This window comes from Falco rusticolus, chromosome 17 (genome assembly GCF_015220075.1).
Source record: "Falco rusticolus isolate bFalRus1 chromosome 17, bFalRus1.pri, whole genome shotgun sequence".
In the NCBI taxonomy this organism is placed as follows: Eukaryota; Metazoa; Chordata; class Aves; order Falconiformes; family Falconidae; genus Falco; species Falco rusticolus.
In genome coordinates this window covers 372,118-391,266 of record NC_051203.1, presented here as the reverse complement: position 1 = coordinate 391,266, position 19,149 = coordinate 372,118, and the positions used below count along the sequence as shown (strand labels likewise).

The 19,149-nt window shown below is 49.2% G+C and overlaps 1 protein-coding gene across 1 annotated transcript in view; it reads right to left on the bottom strand.

Moving 5' to 3' along the window:
* LGR6 (leucine rich repeat containing G protein-coupled receptor 6) overlaps nucleotides 1-19,149 on the bottom strand; it is a 48,748-nt gene that overhangs the window by 15,644 nt on the left and 13,955 nt on the right. The window contains exons 4-9 of the mRNA XM_037410284.1: nucleotides 8,485-8,553; nucleotides 6,903-6,974; nucleotides 5,594-5,665; nucleotides 4,403-4,471; nucleotides 3,387-3,458; nucleotides 239-304 (exon numbers count right to left, since the gene is read on the bottom strand). Coding sequence (XP_037266181.1) covers nucleotides 239-304; nucleotides 3,387-3,458; nucleotides 4,403-4,471; nucleotides 5,594-5,665; nucleotides 6,903-6,974; nucleotides 8,485-8,553 — 420 coding nt within the window. The remainder of the gene's footprint in view (nucleotides 1-238; nucleotides 305-3,386; nucleotides 3,459-4,402; nucleotides 4,472-5,593; nucleotides 5,666-6,902; nucleotides 6,975-8,484; nucleotides 8,554-19,149) is intronic.

Below are 19,149 nucleotides of genomic sequence, written 5' to 3'. Positions count from 1 at the left end.
TCTGAAAAGACCTGAGTGAATGAAGCTCCTATGCACAGGGGATGTGTTTTTATTCTGCATTTGAACAGGGGTAAAGAGTGGAGCTCTGGTCCATTTGCAGTCCAAATAGTGAGTTATAATGCTTAGCTTTCCCAGTGCTTGATGAAGGTTGAGTTTTGTGTGTGGGAGCTGCCTCTGTCCCTGAAATAGCCCTTTTGCCCTAGAGCATGGTGTAAGTGAGGGCTTGCTCTTTACTTACAGTTCCTCCAGCCGCTGACACCGGTGGAAACTGGGCAGATCTTCAATCTGGTTGTGTGACAGTTCTCTGCAGGGGAAGGACCAGTACAGTAATGTTAGGAGATCAAAAGCAAGTGCCCCCAAGCCCTCTCTTGAAAAGCAAATACTGCTGGAAGAGGGGAGTGACCTGACTCCCATTTTGCACAGCTGTGGAGAGTGGTAACCCCAGGTGAGGGAGATTGCCACTGTGCACACACCTGACACTTGCTCTGAGCATCTTTGTGCAAGGCTTGATGGTTTACCTACTGATCCAGCCCCATCCCAGCTCTCTCCAGCACAAGCTGTGGACTGATGGAGCTGCTTCTACAGCTGGGATGGGCTTTTCTTCCCCAGCCCCAAGTCAGCTGTGAAATGCATCTGTGCCATCTTCTACTGTGCACAGCCTTGCTTTTCTGTGGGCAAAGCCAGAGGTCCCGTCCTGCCATTGTGGATGAAGTAGCTCACAAATCTTGCTGATGTTCTTGCAGAGCCTGGGGAGGTTTTGGCCAGCAGAACAGCCATCCCGCTGCCCTTCCTCCTTCCTGGCACAGCAAACCCAACTGCCTGTCGCCTGCTCTCCATTCAGCCTTTCCTGGCTTCTCCCCAGGGTTAGGGAAGGGGTTGTGGCACTGGCAGGAATTCAGTACAGGACATTACAGACTGAAAACCTCTGGTCCCTGTTCTTTCAAGTGATCTTGCTTGAAAGCAATTCCCAGCAAACTCCTGTTCCCGCTGCTTCATGGTCCAGTGTCATATCAGCATCCAGAGTAGAGTGACCTGGTAGTCAGAGGAAACCCTATCCTGGCACAGCTAAATGTGGATTTATTAAAACTGAAATGGGCTGGGTAAGGAGTAATGCTTAAAATCAGCTCTTGCTCCCACCAGCAGAGGCTGGATTTGTGGTTGTTCAAGGGAAATTTGCCCCAGGTTAAAGTTTTGTATGTGGCCTCTCTGCTGACTTCACAAACTCAGTTGCCATGTTTCTGCTAATAAATTGCTGCTAAAACATTTCAATTATTTTTTTTTTTACCAACCCCTTCTCTACCAGTTCTCTATGGTGGCATGGAAGAGGGAGGGAAAAGCAAGCAAAAGTTTTCTGCTTGGCTCTGGAGGCTGTCAGCCAGTATGGAGAAAGAGCTATAGCATCAATCATTTTTCCCTGGTCCCTGTGTCAATCCAGTAGGCTTGACAGGGCAGTGGCTTATCCAGACAGTGATGGAGGGAGAACACAGCCCCAGACTTATTTTTGGTTCCTCCAGAGTGAGGGTAACCAGATGCAGCTCAGTATCTACCAGCAGAGCAGCCTCAGTCACTGATGCTGTGTTGTGAACACACCAGGGTGAAGGTACTGGTGGTATCAAGGGACTTTAGCTCTTCTCAGGGACTCGGGGAAGTTTAATCTATTTCTGCTTGAGAGGAAAGACAAATCTGTGCCCTGAGCAGAAGCTCTGGACAAAAGCAGCAGGGCTTTGTCAGGTTGACGCCAAGCTCAAGCTCAGCAAGGCTGCCCTGCCTGGGTGTGCTGGGCTCAGTGGCCATGCACAGACCAGCACTGCAGCACAGCCACGAGCCTCATGCCCTGTGGTGGCTCTTACAGCACCTGTGCAAGACCTCTGCAGAAAATCTGCAGTGTGGTGTGAACAGCAGGAGGCCAGAAATGCAGCATTAACTGTATCATCTGTGTTGAGATGTGTCACAGTCATAATGTCAACCTGAGGAACTGTCAAGGGGCTGGCAAAGTGGGGGAAGCAGCAAGAACAACCACCAGCTCTCCAGGGACGGAAGACCAACGCACTTCAAAGGCAAGAAAGATGTAAACATGCACAAACATTGGCCCACATTTTCTCTCTCCAAACTCTAAAAGCAAAGCAATTGATGTCAGCAAAATTAACGGAAAGAGGAACAAGGAACAAGGGACAAGGTGGGGTGTCCCAATGAAACTCTCCCACAAGGAGGGGAGAAGCACGAAGAACAGGCTTTGCTGTGAAGGTTTACAGTCTGATAACTTGCAAACATAAACAGAGCACTTGGGACCCTACCTCCTGGGCCATTCCAAAGGCTGCACTTTCATGGCAAGATGTCTACTGAATTAGTCCAGATGTCTAAAGATGAGAGATCTTCCCTACAGGGACAGCTGGAGCCAAAATGCTGTGATCTGCTAAGTTACAATTTGTGTTCTTTTATTTTTATGTTTTTCTCTTGTTTCCAATTTCTATGATGAAGAATTCACTCCTGTTGCTTTCCTGGAACAAGCTTGTTTTCATTTTCAGCTTGCTTGTATAAAGACTGATGAGAGTCAAGCCTCCTGCTTGCCCTAAGGCTGCAAACTTGTATAAATCTGGCTCATGACTCATTTCCTGACGATGTCTTCGACTGCAGACGAAATTGGGGATCTCAGGAATGAGGTGTGTGATTCCTGAGAAGATGCAGTTGTCTTTCTGAGATGCTGATTTCATCATGTACCAAGCTAAAGAAAAAACCACATTCCCCCACTCAGCATCATTCAGCATCTTGCCAAGCAGGTAAAGCCAAAGCAACTTAGAGACTGAGTAAAACCCTGATCTGACACTGCTGCACCTCGTGAGGGTCCATGGCCATGTGGCCTTGTAGGTCTCCATCAGGTCGGGCGTGTCCCCTCCTGGGATGTGAACAGAATCCTTCCTCCAGACGATGGCCCTTGCTGGGGTTCCAACTGCAGTAAGCCAACGCTGGGGCAGAGCATTGTGTGAATGTGATTTACCCCTGGCTTTTGTGCCATGTGTGGCCAGGAGCTCTGAAATGCTGCTGCTGTTCTTGCCCACCACCCCTTCCACCCTCTCTAGTCTCCTTGCATGGGGCAGGCAGTTTCCACTGGTGCAGAGCAAGGAGGAGGCCAATGTGGATGTGCTTTATTGCTTGTTGCCCTGAGTCCAGAGCATAATGCTGGGATGAAGCAAGAAAGTTCAAGAACTTGCAGAGCTCAAGGTAGTGCCTAAGAAGGTGATGTTTTCTGCATGGAAAAGATAATGGGAACAAGAACCACAGGATGATCTTCTATAGCTGGTCCCCTCCCTGAGCTGGGCAAGAAGAAGGTCCAATTTCTGATGGCACTTTTCTATAGGCTAGGCAGGACAGAGAAATGTGTTACTTACAGGACTCGGAGACTGGGCAGCTGTTGGCACATTCCTCTGGGGAGTAAATGGATGCCTGCACGAGTCAGGGTCCTAGAGGAGTGGAAGAGAGAGAGGAAATGGTTACCGAGAGCCAGTGCACAGATTGTGACCCACAAGCCCCGCTACCAGTCCCAGATGGTGGCAGGAGAGACATGAATGGGATAATGAAATACCTGGAGAGAAAAAAACCCCTGATTTAGAAACGGGCACTGCTGCTGGACCTGGTAAAGGTAAATGTGCCTATAAAAAATTCTGGGATGCTGCTGAGTACTGAATTCACTTCTGTCCTTGGACATGTCGAAGGCAGGTGGAAGTGCCCTCTGTGGCATGCTCTACCATCCCAGTTCCCCATTACCCAGACTGGTTATCCACCTGGAGCCACAACTGCCTCAGAAACCCCTGAATGGGGGACAGATAGTGTGTCCCTGTGTCCCTGAGGCAAGGCATGGCCAGGTCACGCTCTGGGACTGGGGTGCTCCGCTGTGCTCCCAGTTTTGGCACAGTGCCCTAGAGAGGAGAACCGTGGGTGGCCAGATACAGTATGTCCTCCAGGCTCCTGCTCTTCTGGGTCTGGTGGTGTGAGGATGGGACCAGACCAGCCGCAGGAGCCCCCAGCCTGGGTGGCAGATGTTTCCTGCACTGAACTGCACTGCCAGTGCTGGTCCCGGAATGGGCAGAGACACTGCGTCTCAGTGGAAGCACTGCACCCAAAGGCTAATTCCTTCACAGATGCAGAAGGGAAGGAAGAGGAAAAAAATCAAAGTAAGTTTGGAGGACACTCAACAGTACTGAGAGAGCAACTCACAGAGAGGAAAGCTGCTTTCAGGAGCCACAGGGGTGAAACGAAGCAGAGAGGTGAGTGACCAGGGAGAGGCAGAGCTGAAGACAACCAACTGCACAGCACTGTGAAAGTTGTCCTCGCTGAAACAGCCTGGACCACCTTGAAGGAGGAAGAGCACAAATAGCAGGGTAAAAGGGAGAGAGTTGCCACTCACAAAACTTCTAGGCTGGTGGTGCCTTTAAGGTCTGGGAATTCTCTGATGTCTGTTGCACCGTTGAGTGACCTGCAGAGAAATGAAGGTGAAATGAAGTGTCCAGAGAACCTGAAAGCAAGTGCAACTGCCCACAGTCCCAGACTCATCAGCTTCCTCACACCCAAATGTGGTGATCAGAGGCCCAGATCCAAAGGTGCCCCTCTCATCAGCATGCCACAGCCGGCTGGGTGGATCAGTGCAGTTGCAGTGAGCCAGATCTGGGCATTTCTATTCAAGGAGGCTCCACAAACTCAGACCCTCCCCCAACCACTGACATTCTTGGCACCACGTCTACCCAAATTAAATAACAAACCCCAAACAATTACCATGGGAATGTAAGCAGGGCATCCCACCCAAGCCTGCCCATGTCTGTGCATTTGGATCTAAAGAATGTATGGGTATTTGAAGGATTTATTTTATTTGCCTCAGTGTGTGTTCCTGCAGTGAGAGGATGGGTGGGGCTTATAAATAGAGATTTTGAGGTTGCCTCTGCCTCAGTTATTTTGTGCTGTACCACAACAGGTTAGCTGAAAAGCCAGCCTGTCCAGACCAGCCAACATGGAGCTGCTGTTGTGGTCCAGATGGTGCCCAACACATGGTGGTGGCCCTGGAGCAGGCTTAGGGCCATACGTGTGAAAGCACTGTCACTGCTGGCTGCCCAGTGAGATTATTTGTGCCATGGTGTCTGTGTTATGGGACATATGTTCCTCTGCTTCTCCATCTTGTGGAGCCAGATCTGGGCACATGCCCTCAGTGTCCTTGTATATGGGTAACTACACAACAATGCAGTGTTTGCTTGAGCAGCATGCAGCGAAAGCTGTGGCACTTGTGAGTGTGGTCTTTGCTGGTGCTGATGCATCTGTGGAGACCCTAGAAGACTCCAGTGCCTGTCAGCTGGCTGGGCAGGAGGAATTAATTGCTCCCTCCAAAATGACCTTCTCAAAATTATTCTTCCTCAGCAGAAAACATCTGCAATGTCTGTCTACTCCTTGGCTCACTGCCTTTGGGGCTGGCCAGAAGAGTGGCATCAGGGTCTTCTATTGGCACAAGGGCTCTAGAAAAGAGGAGGGGAGGAGGCCACTAAGGTGTCCAGCTCACAGGGCTTGGAGCTTGGATGTATTACCACTCTGAGGATGTGGTTGTTGAACTTACAGAGTGTGGAGCTTTGGCAAGTACTGGAAAGCGGACTGTCCAACAAACTGGATGGGATTGTCATAAAAATGGCTGCAAGGGAAGCAAGTAACTGGTCAGATTCTGCTGCGCATAAAGAGAAGATGCTACTACAAGTCAAAAGCCTTGGAGAAACTAGTAGTAAGCTATGTAGGAGGTACTGGCTATTCTGTGAGGAACCCTTGTTTTCCAGATAACCCCAAGCTCTCCCACTAGCCTGGCAGAACATTGCTACAGCTGAGGTCTCCTGCTGCTCTGAAAGGGGCCTCTACGGTCCTGTTGAACCAGGCACACCAGAAAGATGCAGAGCTCTCCTTCGCCCCTGCTATAGTGCTGTAACCCTGCTGGGAAACACCTTGCACTTGATGACACCTTCTCTGATCTTACATATCCACAGCACCAGCATCTTTCCTACTTGTGACAGTCAGTGGAGAGAAGTGAACTCTCCTAGGATCCAACTAGCTTTAGGAGGAGTTGAATCACCTCCTACAAGAAATGCTTTTCCCCCACTGACTGTGAAAGACTTTAGATGGGCAAATCCAATGGAGACATGAGTATTCTGGATGTGTCCCACCCCCATGTCACTCCAAGGATTGTGCCCAAGGAAGATGGGGATAAGCTGGTTTGTTTTGACTGGAGCAGTGACTATTTTCGCCCAGTGTCACCATGGCTTTTCAGATGTTTGGGTTTTTTTTCTATAACTTAAGTCCTGGACTGGCCAAGCAGAACTTTTGTCACTTGCCATGATTTCCAATATCAGTGTGGTACAGGGAAGAACTGTCCAAAAATCTCTACCTGTGTCTGGGTCAGAGGGGAAATGAGCTGACAACTGGGTGTATTTATCTGTAGAACTCGTGTCCATGGGTCTGGAGTAGGGAAACAATGATCTGGTGTCCCAGCTCCCTATAGCTACTGCTATAGCATATAGCTACTGCTGGAGCTGGCTAGCAGCTTTTCTAAACACAAGGAATAAACACAGGCAGATGTCAACCAGGGCTTAGAAAATTCTGTTATTCATAGCAAGATTTCCATGCAGACCACCCATATATTTTTCCTTCATTGTTATCAGCCCGTACTGCAGCAAAGTTCAGCTGTGGGGAAAGGAAAACCCATGGCAAAACCCCTGAGGCACAGCTGAGAAGGAGCTAATTTCAGCTTGTGTTGGCCCTTATATAACAAATGTTAAATTGCAGTCACGCTTACAACTGTCAGAAATCCCAACCAAAGACATCAAGGAATATTCCTTTCTGGGGAATATAAAGATTTAGGAAAAATTGTTTTATTTTCTTACATTGTTTGGAGGAGGGGGTTCCCAACAAATGCATTCTCTGGAATAGCTTTGATGTTGTTGTTATGAAAACCGCTGTTGGGAGAAACAAATATCTTGATATTAATGGATGAGAAAGGCTTGGAGACACCTTCTTTCCTCAACAGTTTTAAAGGTGGAGAGCCTTCAAAACACATGTAAAATAGGAGGTGTAGGCTCTGTTCCAGCTACAGCATAATCCCAGCAAGTGAACAAGGTCTGTCCTTTGACAGGACAAAGCCCTCATTCTGCTGTATTTACTCTGTGTATAGCTTGGTGCTCTATATGTCACTCCACTGAACCCATCAAGAACACAAAGACTTAAAGTTTAACACTTTCCAAGTCAGGAAACAGGAGCAAACAAAATACACTTATTTTATACCCTCCAGGAATTACAATTTTGATGGATGGTCTCCATTATCGCTCCAGAGCTGTTAACCAGAGTGCAGCCTACCATGAATTACTGGCCCATGTGACTTTAAAGTATTTTTAGATCTAGCTGTGATATTTTTGGTTAAGCTTGAGAAAATTGCTATAAGCAAACTTTTGCAGCAGAAGAGAGTTCTGTGGCCACAGTCTGACCTCCTATACATCAAAGGCAGCCACAGGATCCTGCATCCAGGACCAAGACCAGGCTCTGGGTGATCTCCAGGTTGTTTAATCCCAGAGGAGTCTGCATGAGTGATTAGTTGGATGGCTGTTTGAAATCTGCCTCTTATTTAGTGACAGGCATTTCAAAAGCCATCTCAAAGTGGATTAAGGATCTTACTCTCATTTTGAATGTCACAGTAATGATGACATCTGGTCTGATCAGAGAAATCTCTTGAGAATTCTTCCAGTAAAAGAAAAAAGTAGTGTCAGATTTTTACTCCAACCTTGCCAGAAGCCCCAAAGCAGCTGCTTTTGTGCCACCCCAGCCTGTCACCAGCATAACACAGACTTAGCGTCCACAGGAGCTGTGGATCCACATCAACTTGATTTGACCCCATCCTGGGGCTTCTACCTTCATCAGTGTTAAGTGGGATGTTTTCCCATTTTTAGTGTCTCCCAGGCTGACCGGTTAGTGGAGAAAGAGCTAGCCACTAAAATGGTTGTAAACTTTTGCAATTCCTTCTTGTAAATTTGTCCTAAGGGAGATCAAACAGTTTCTTCACGTCAGAGGAGGTGGCACAGGGCCTGCAGAAGCCATGGCCTCACAATAACACAGATAACTACATGGTTGTGGTCCCAAGCTGGGGAATGGGCATTAGAAGTAGCTGGAGGTCAGAGGGACTTTGAATCCCTCAGATGCCACAAAATTAAGAGCTGCAGGAGGAACTGGCTCCAAGCCTGATGGAGATCTCCCACTCCCCTCCACCAGCCATGGTGCAGAGACTGATGGTGAGGTGGTTAGAGCTGATGGAAACTAAGGGGATAAACTGCTTTCATGTGCATGGCGGAGAGGGCTGGGAAAGACAAAAGAAAGGCTTGGACTGAGTGCTGTCCTCAAGTCAGAGCACATGCGATGCTTTATTGGTCACTCTCCATCGGGGAATGCTTTTGAAAAGGAATAAATAGAAAATCTTACAGCTCCTGCAGTCGGCCCAGCGTCCTGATAGCCCCAGGGAATTCCAGCAGCTCATTGTAGTTTAGATCCCTGAAAGACAGAGAAAGGAAAAACATTCATTAACGCTGCTGTAGGAACTCAACCAAATGTATCTGTGCTTTGAAGGCATGGAAACTTGCTTGTTAAACATGGGAGACAGGTTTTTCCTACTGTGCTGATCCAGCCACTGCCTGGAAACAAAATCTCACACATTCCTGCAGCAGGAATATTCCCTGCTAGGAGCACTGTCAGGCAAGAGCCAGTCCAAGTCATGGCTACTGCCATCTGGCCTCCCTCCCCCCAAGTCCCTTCATGCCTGGGGCACATCTCCAGAGTGCCACATCCCCCTCTCCCAGGAACTCACCCCCAGGGGCTTTGGCTGGGAGTCATTTTTCCTGCCTTTCCAGGTCAAAATGGGATTTTACAAAGGACAAGAAAAACAAGAGCAGGTTCAGCTGTGTGGGCCCCATGAAAGGGCTTCCCTGGGCCCTCTCACCCTGTGGTGCAGAGGGGATCAGAGGACCATTCCCGTTGGTGCTTGTCCTGGGGATGTCGTATTTCCCTGCCACTGGGATGTGCTGTGACTGGGACCAGTGGGAAGAGCAGGCTATGGGAAGGCCTAGGTTATCTCCGATGGTTAGGGTGAACCCCATGTTGGAAACTGTGAGCCAAAGGTGGAAGTGATGCGCAAGAGGTATTGACATTGCTGAGCATTAAGTTTAATTTGCAGTATAATAAATTAAGTAAAATATAATATGTTGGTCATAATGACAAGTGTAGAGTTTACCTGCCTTGGCTTGGCAACCAGAAGAGACATCTGAGCCTGACTGGAACCTCGTGGGCTGTATTTGCTCTCCAAGGATGGGCTGGCATCTCCAGAAAAGAATTTATTTGAGCTCTGGGGCACTGCTGGCAGCCTGGGAGGAACAGCCTTCTGAAGGTATTGATCCTGCTGTTGACTAGAGGGGGCCCATGGAGACTGGCTGGGTTTTAGACGTGTAGCACTCTTCCTCTAGCATGCCCAGTGCTCTGCTTTGAAAGTTCCAGCTGAAACAGTAACTTTTGACCCTGTCCTGGCCATCCCCATGGGCCAAGACACTGAAGTCTGAAAACCATGTGACTGCTTCCTACCTGCATGAAATTTGCTGAGTTTTAAGTGGTAGATACTTTGGAACATGAGGGTAATTACTGGCTCCTGGAGATTACTGTATAATTACACTTAATGGACCTCAAAGTAATTACCATGTAACCTGGATTGTGGTTTATGGAACAGAAATAACCATGCATTTACACAGCAATGGGTTGCTGCCCAATTACCTTGTAATTCTCATCCTCTGGGCCCAGGCATGGTAATTACATTATGATCTCTCTTGGCCCCCTCTCTCTTGCCCGGTCTTCTCCTTTGCCAGTGTCCCTGCTTGGGAATTACTCTATGGCACCATCTTGGCTTTGCCCTGTAGGTATTTACACAGTAGATCAGCCCAGAGGGCCTCTCCCAATAGGTTTTCTTTTGCACCTTCCAGAACTCCAGGCTCACATGACTTATGTCCTAGCGAATACTTATCAGGGAATTACAAGACAGGGGACAAAACCAAGAGAAAAATAGGGAATGAGTTTTTCTTGGGTGTCTTATGTAGCCCTGACAAGGTCCATAGCAGACCTTGGTGCTGGATATATGAAAGTCATTTCTTTTTATAACCTCCTCAGTAGTAATAAAAATTAGCGTTAATTGGCTGGACTTGATGATCTTAAGGGTGTTTTCCAGTCTAAATTGTTCTGTGATTCTGAGATTCTACAATTCCCTTTGCAGCCCAGGGAATGCAGCAGGTCCTGCTGTGGCAGGGTTTGTCTCCCCGCACCAAGGGCTGTCTTCTCTCCTCCAGTGACAAGGCACTCTGGCTGCCTGCACTACGTGTATGGATTTGAGCAAATGAATCCTGCTCCTGCAGGACCTGCCTCCCAAGGTCTGTAAAGGGTTCTTATAGTTTAATAATTGCCAGTGGTGGGAATCAGCAGGAGAGGAGCACAGGGCTGGTGACAAGGCCAGGAGCTCTGCTTCCATGCCACGTCCAACCTGCAGTGCAGTGGCAGAGTCCCAGCACACGTGAAGCTGCTGTGCACATCCACGAGGCCCAAGAGTGGAACAGGAGTCATGTGTTCCCTCCTCACAGCAGCTCACATCTAATAGATACAAGAGCTCTGCGTCTCCTAAAGAGCTTGCTCTGACACACTCAGTTCTCATCAGTGTCCAAGCAGATCAGTGATTTTCCCCAGTCTTCTCTGCTTGAGACCAAAATGATCTGTTTAAGAATACATAGCCCAAGACATGACTGCTCATATGCCTCACTCTTTGCAAGGCACTCATAGCTCGTTATCAGCTGCTTGGATGCTCTTAGGCAGTTTCTGTTGATGGTACCTGTCAGGTGTCCATCACTGTCACGGCTGAGTGCCTCACATTATAAAGGCTCTGTTATGGGGGGGAAGACGGGGCAGGACTTTTACAATGCCCAACCCTTCACCAAAGCTCAGGGAGGCATAAGAGTGTATTTCCAAAGAGAATGAGTGATTAGAAGTGCAGACAGGACACCGCTGGGTATTTTGAAAGCATCAGTCAAATCCAATTAACCTTCAGATCACTACACTGAATGAAATCAGAGGGCATTAGCAGCCTAAGTTGACTGGCAGTCCCAAATCTCTATCTGTGCGTAAGGTGCTTAACACCTTTAAAAATCTCACCCTGCAATGACTTCCCAAGATTACCATGAAGTTTCACAGCAGTGCGGGAAGCTACAGAGGTCGCTCAAGGCTGGGTGTCTGCCCGTGCCTCTTCACTCCCTTGTGCCATGAACTGAGGGGCTGGGATGAGCCTGCATGCTGCCAAGGGACTGACCCTGGAGGAGAGGCACCGTGAGCCCTGTCTCCCGATGAGGGCCCACTGCTGTCATGTCGCTGACGCTGGGGGAAGCTTTGTGTGATGCCGCGGGGTTGAGTTTCTCCTCAGCGATACCCAACGTGTCTGTGAGCAGCTGATGGATGGAAAATATTGCCCAACAGAGAGGAGGCTTGGCTCACTGTGATTCACTAACAGAAAAAGGGATCTTAGATCTGTAACCAATATTATTTACAAGGAATAATTGTGTGCTGTAATATTTGCTTCTGTCTTTCTCTAAAAATGCATTTCCTTTCCAGCCTGCATCTCTTCCAGGCAGGCTGGTCTTTCATCAGCAGATGAACATTTTGTTTGTACCTCTGTGTGTGTGCAAGTATGTACAGGACCAGTTCTTCCTGAGTGAACACACACCTTTCCCAGCCCTGGCAGCATCTTGGTGCCTCCCTCCCCCCTGCACTTGACAGATAGACAAAGCATTGTGTTCAGCAACTCCCTCTGGGTAAAAAAGCCATCTCTGAATGCTGGCGTATACTGGGCTTGTTGGAAAGTGGAGATGCAACCAGGTGTAGTCATGCTGCTCCAGCCTGGCTGCCAGCGACCCCAGTCTGTTCAGGAGAGACAATGTGCCCGTGCTCGCTCCTGCCCATGCTTCCTGGTTTTCAGTGAGGTGAGCCTCCCTCCCGGAAAACAAACCCAACTGTGCTCGTTAACAGCTCGCCTGAGTGATGCTTGCAGCCAACTGCTCTTGATCTGTGTGCCACTTGTGCTGCCCTGACTTGCCTCCAGTGCTGCCCTGTGCCAAGCCCTGCCAGTTTTGGGGGGAATTCATCTGACTGCAGCCTGGAAGAAGCCAGTACCTGAGATGGTTCCCAGGTGTCATCTCTTCCCTCCAGCACGGCAGCTCTCCTGGAAGCCCAGACCCAAACCCGGACACAAGGGTGGCTTCCCTCTTTCTTTTCCTTCCTTCCCAGAACTTGAGTTGGGCTGTGGTTCAAGCAATGACCCAGAAACAGCCTCTGACCTTCATGGCGGGGAGGCTGTAGATGTTTGTGGCAGTGAAGAAGTTTCTGCTCGTTTAGTGAAATTCAGTCCTTGGGTCTTTTCACAGATGTCTGAGAGCGGCAGGGCTACGTCCATCCCAGACATCACTCCTCTCGGCCTGCTCTTCTGTGATGAGTTTGGCCCAGCCTGTGTGCCCAGTGGTGGGCCTCCAGAGTTTCTTTCCCAGCGTAGTGTCAAGGCAGATGGGAAGGAGTATGGGCTCAGTGGGTTGGGGAGAATTTTGTGTTTTGACTTCAGTGGCAAGAAAATTTCCTCCACTGAGCATGTCAGCAAACTGTACATCATTTGCAAACCCTTTCCAGGGGCTGGGTAGATACAGAAAATGGACGTGCCCCCCCTGCCTTATCTGAGCTGCCTGGGAAATACTTTCTGGTCCCAGCTCCACACGCTGACACTTTCCCACTGCTTCCAGTTTTGGGACTATGCGGGGAAAGCCCAAGCTCCTGTGGGCCAGGAGGCCTCCCTGGCCAGCCCCATGGCCACCCCAGCCCATGTGTCATAGCGGTGCAGCAGTGAAAGTGTCACCTGGTGCCAAGGTTGACTTTTTGGAGCTTTCCCCACATAGTCCCAAAGCTGGAGTGATGTCTGGGATGGACATAGCCCTGCTTCTATCAGACATCCATGGAAAGACCCAGCACTGCTGGGTCTCAGCTGTCCCAGGTCTGGGGTCTGCCCCATGGCTTTGCACATTACGTATGGGTTCTCCTGGCTGTGGGGTGCTGTCCTTTTTGGCACACCTGGGAAAGTGGACCCAATGCCAGCATTACCTGGTGGAAGGATGCCAATGCGCCATGGCCATGGCTATGCCAAAACAATAGGGAAGCCTCAGAACAAAAGAAAAAATGATGGGCATGGCATAAGGAAGAGCGTTTTGCCCATTATCAAGGGTTTTTGGAAGCAAAATACCCAGGCGAAAGATTCAGAAATGATGTGCAAGAGAGATTACTATAAAAAAAATCACTTTCCTTAGTTGGGCTCCAAGTTACCAGCTCCAGGCATCAGAGTGGGATGTCGAAAGGAGCCTTGTGTGTTCTTGTTAAAATGAAAACCCCTTAAAGGTCACCCGGTCTGCCCAAGACACAGTGAACTGGCTGGCTTTCCATTGTTGTTATTTCTAGAATGAGCCTATAGCTTCATATTTGGAAGATCTTACCCAACCCTGTTGTTTACTTAGAAATAAAAGTAAATTGACATCAAAGGCACAGTTATTTTGGGCTTTAACTGCCAGGATGATTTGAAGCTGACAACACGCAGCCTGGAACTATTAATATCAATCAGGCCAAAAGGAGAGAAGGAGGGGAAAGAGTCTCAGGTCAATTTTCTGCCTGTTAGGGACTATTAGTGGTTCCACACAGGAAGCCAAAAAAAAATTATATAGTACTATAAATTCTTCCATAAGCCACAAAACACCACAAATTTGCAGCTAATAAACCTGAAGGTGCAGTAAGATTAGAAGCTGGAGACGGGACATTTACTGACTATTTCAGTCCCAGTATAATCTGAGATGTGACTGTGGTGGCTTGGAGGGAGACTTTGTGCAGCCTGTGATAGGGACTTGCATTTCCACCTGTCCTGTGCTGGCATCTAATACTGCTGCTGGTAAATGTAATTGCCACTGCTGCTAGTCGTGCTGGTTACTGTGGCCAAATCAAGCACTGGAAATGATTTAATTGGTAGTCTGAAAGCTCAAGGGGGCCGTCATGACCATGTAGTTGACCTCTTGCCTGGCACCAGCCAGACAGCTTTACCCAAATGCCTTATATCAAGGTCATGGCTTGTGGTTGAGCTTGAGCTGGGAAGAGCTGCCTGATTAGTCCAGACTATGAAAAGTAATTGTACCATTAGGTGCCATATTTCTGTTGTGTAGCACCAGCACAAACCCTGCTCTCCTGGTAGCAACCAACACATGAGGTGAGTGGGTGCCTTTTCCCAGCATGATCTAGATTATGAGATGCAGCAAGGGCCTGTAATAAGCAAAAGGAGGGAAGGGGGGTGTGAAAGGAGGCAGAGCACGTGTCTGACTCCAGCCAGCTTGGAGCTGTGCGCCCACCGCCAAAACGGAGGCACGCCAGAGGCAGATGCTCAAGTGTGCACAGGAGAGAGAAATGACCGATTGTGGGATTCGTCTGTTAGGGTCAGTGTTTTAATTTGGGAAACTAATCGTGCCCTAGAAAGGCCCATTTTTGGCAAATTATAAGGAGAAGCCAGGCTGTGATGGAATGTGAGAGAGTTCATGGGTGTCCCAAAGGAGCAGAGATGGCCCTTCACACCATGGGAAGGTTGTTTAGGGACTTGCCCAGGAGCAAGGGGCAACCTCTGTACAAGGATTCATTCTGACAGCTTGGCCTGGAAACATCACAGCCTCTCACTGACATGGTGCTGCACCATTTTACAGGGTTTATGTGGCACTGGAAGGTCTACTGCTGGGGCAGGGGCCACCTGTCTGTAGGTCATGCCTTGTATGCCTGCAGCTGCCAATCCTTCCTCAAACAGCTCTGTTCTCCATTTAAAAACACAGCAGTGCTGCCCAGGATGTGTCTGTTCCAACCAGTATTTCTGTCTGTTCTCCAACTGACTAAGGTACTGGATTAAATATGTTTTCAATTTCGTTGATTTATTTAACAAGGTTGAAATAAGCCTTTGAGAATGGGATCTCGTGGGGGGTCCTGAGAGCACAGGCGGTGCCATGCACATATCATTTACAAGACACAAAAGGAGCTGACCGCAAAGTGGAGCAGCGGGGACCTCGGTTGCTGGGGTGCACAGACAATAACCACGGAGCTGATGACTCAGGCAGGGGAGGCACGGAGAAGGCTGCTGCACTTTGCCAGGCAGGGGGGAAGAAGGCAGACTCGAGGAAGCCTGTCGGCAGCAGAGCATTTCTGGACTGTGGGAAAGAAGCTGGGGACCTCTACCTACCCCACAAGGTATACAAGCTGCTGGTGATCGGTCCCCAGCCCCCTGCAGAGTGCTGCTGCTGGAAGGAGGGAGCGTGGGGTGGGGGCAGAGCTTCTGTGCATCAGCACAGCCGTGGTGAAAACATACCCGCAGCTTGCCTCTGCTGCCATTTCTGCTGCCTGCAGTGGCTGTTCCTCCTCGTCACAGACAATCAATTCGCCCTCACATGTTTCTGGAGGCAGAGGTTCCCCTCCTCCAGCACAGGCAGCTGCTTCTGCTCAGCGGCTCTGTGAAAGGGCCTGGGTCCAAGTGAATCCCAAGGAGCCAGAGGAGTTGGGGACCCCTGACAGGTCACAGAAAGAACATCTAGAGACCCAGAGCTGGAGGCGGGGGGAGAGTCGGTGCTCTTTGTCACTGCAAGATCGGCAACTCCAGGGAGGGGGGAGCCAGGCTGGAGAGCTGGCAAGGTGCGAGACAGGTGGTGTGAGGATTTGGTGGGCAAAGAGATAATAGGCAGCACCCTGTGAAGGAGGTGAGCCTTACAGTGGAGCTATAACCTGTGGAAAAATGCAGTAGCTCCAGAACTACCTTTTCACCTGAACTGCCTTCACTTTCAAACTATTTCTCTAAAATCTTGCAAAATATCATGTCTGCCTGGGGTCATGTTCAGCCAAAGCTCAGAGCCCAGCTGGAAGGTACCTGACTGGTTCAGAGCCTGAGCTGCATCAGTGAGGACACATTTCTGGCAGCCCAGGCTTCTGCTCTTGGAAAAGGACATGCAACAAACTGAGACCAGTTGGCCCAAGGAGACCACAGGAGGGAAGTGTCTGGTCCCCATTCTCCCAGGCAGTGCTTCATGCATTTGACAACTCAGTTTTACAGGTGGCTTTCTCTGTTTGGCAAAGTCACCTTCCATTTACGCATCTATCAGACCAGTCAATGAACTTTACAGGTCTGTTCTTGGACCAGACACAGGGATCCATGCAACCAGGACCCTGAGCTGTGGTCCATTTGCCAAAAAGCCACCTGCCCCCTTCCTTTCTCCATCCCCTGAATCTTGGTACCCAAGCCTCTGCTGAAGTCACCTTCCTGCACTGGTAGGGCAGGGTGGAACCGCAGAGCCAAGCTGCCTCTGACGAGCTGCCTGGGGACCCATAATGACACACAGCTGGAGCATCAGTATGCTGAAGATGTAGCAGAACAGCTCAGCAGAGTGAACAGGACATCCTTGGAGGAGTCAAAACCAGCTACTTTGGGAACTTCACAAACTGGGATTAGCATCAAGAGACTGCACAAAAGGTTTCAAATTAAACATGCTGGTGGAGACAAATGCTACTTGAGAAACAAGGTAGCACTTGGCAGACAGTTTTGCAGGAGAACAGCAAAGCCTGCCTAGCCCTAAAGGGGTTAAACAGCGCTTGCATGAGCTGTGGTGGAGGTATTTCCCATTTCCTTCTTCCTGGCTTCATTGCCCGAGGTGCACTTTATATTAATTTTCTTTTTTTATTCTCCCATAGAAAATCCAACTCTCTGGAGGAGTTGGTAGGTTCCAGCTCTGCTCTGCGTTTACAGACTCAACTAATTACCCAGATAATAGGGCAGCGCGCTGAGAAAGCCTGTGGTAAGGGCATTTCCTGTGACGCAAGGTTAGGCAGATAAAATGCCTGGAGCCAGAGGGTTTTGGATTAAGCCATTCTGGGAGACGTTTTTAATTTATTAGCACCATTTTTAAAAAATAAATTAAAAGCTTTTTTTAATGCATGGAAATTTGCTCTTTCCAAGTGATTTATCTCCTTTGTCTGATGAGCAGAGGAGCTGGCAGGGTTGTGGATGGGGGAGCGAAAAGTCAGAGAGATAGGAAGCAGCAGGGTCATCTCAGGCAGAGGGGATGGGCGAGGGCTGCAGGGCCTCTCTGAACTGGTTCCCCATCATGTCAGTGTCAGGTACAGGCTGGAGATGCCTGAACAACCAGAGGAGCAGCACTTTTAGGGCAGATCATTGCTATTTTGGCTGTAGCCTTGAGACCTTCAGCATTTTGGGCTGGTCCTGGGGAGCAGCCACTTGTTTCTCATCCCTGCCTCTGCCCTGGGAGCCACCTTAGCCCTGCTGTAGGCTGGGGAGACAGGGTGCTCCTGAGACACGTTTTCACTCTCTGCCAATGTCAGGGTCTTGTCTGGGTGCGTGTGCCAGGGCAGGGAGGAGCCCTGGCCCCTGCTTTTAAAGGATCTAGTACATTGTCCAGGAGGCCTTCAGGAAGAACGTGTCACATAATGACATTTACACTCTTATTTATACTGTGTCTTTGGGAGAGGGCTAAAAAGTGCCAAGTATCACCCATTTCGACCATCTAATACCTGGTTTTATGGCTCAGCGAGGCTTGGGGTTTCTTCCCACAGCCCTGCAGCATTGCTCTGTGTCATCTCTCAGACTTATGGGAACTGGTAAGGGAATCTCACTACATTTCAAGGCAATTTCGAAACCCTATTGGGAATTTGGCAGAGCAGCTCTGACTTGCTTCCAGCCCATGTGCCCATGTTTCCTTCCCAGAAAGAGGAGGCCGAGGGGGCTGGTGAACAGCCAGATCTTGCCCTGACAGAGAAAGTATTCTTGGAGCTGCTTTCTCCAGCTACATGCTGATGTTTGACCGGTTGAGACCTGGCGGCTCTTGCACATCTACCTGCCCCCTCATCAGCATGGAAAACACAGAGCTGCTCTTGCTCTATACATGGCAGAGCTGACTTGTGCATGGTAGCTGCAGGTCAGTGCAGGGGAAACATGAAGTCATTCATCTGGCTTCATTTCACCTCTTTCTAGATTGCTGCCCTCCTAAAATATCAGGACTTAAGACCTCTCTAAGAACAGAGATGCTCCACTGGGATCTGTTTTTGCAGAAATGATAGGACCTGGAGTAGGCACCTGGTGTGATTGTACATAGGCAACTTGCACACTGCTGAGACCTGCATGGGGCAGTGGATGCTGTTTCTTTTAAAGTTTTGGCTGCATTTGGTAAAAACAGACATTTCCCTGTCTAGCTCAATATGAGAAGAAACATTTCCCTTAGAGGAACAGAGGTTTCTGCACCTAGAACTTCCTAGGCTTTTCTAAAAAGCCCAAAACAATTTTTTTTCCTTTCAACTTCTACAGTTCAACTGTTATGCCTGGCTTATAATCAACATCTGGCCACAAATACTCATTTTAGGAACCCTGGAGAAGTTTCTGCCTTCACCAGCTCTTACTATCCTGCTGCCTTCCAGGAGGTAATGCCCACGGGGTAACTGAGAGCACAGTTTGGCCTCCACAAGCCAAGAAAATGTGCTAAGTGCTGTCAACAGAATGTAATCATAATTTGAGTTAAAGGGTATGTGCGGAGACTGTAATAGTCTCCACATGCACAGGAACTGGGAGGTGGTATGTAGATGCAGGTCTAGCAGCTTGGCTGGGTTGTTGCAGCCAAATGCTCAGCTGTGTTTTGCCACAAAGCTTGGCCAGCTTTGGTCAGCAGGGTAGATGAGTGCTGGCAATTAACATGAGGGGGATGGCTCCACCTGAGGAACAACGTGTTCCTCAGAGATCAGTGACTTGAAATACTTGCTGGCTTAGAGGTAAGAATTAGATGCTCAGGCCAAGAGGAGCAAAAGCCAGCACACTCTCTCTTGAAGATGTTCCTTCAGTGTGATCAGATGCAAAGGAGAGTCTGGAGCTCTTGCCCACAGCACTGTTCTTGCAGCTACAGGCAGCTGGTGCAGAATGCGGGCTGCGGGATACTCGTATGCACAAGTCTGGGCTGTCAGAGCCTG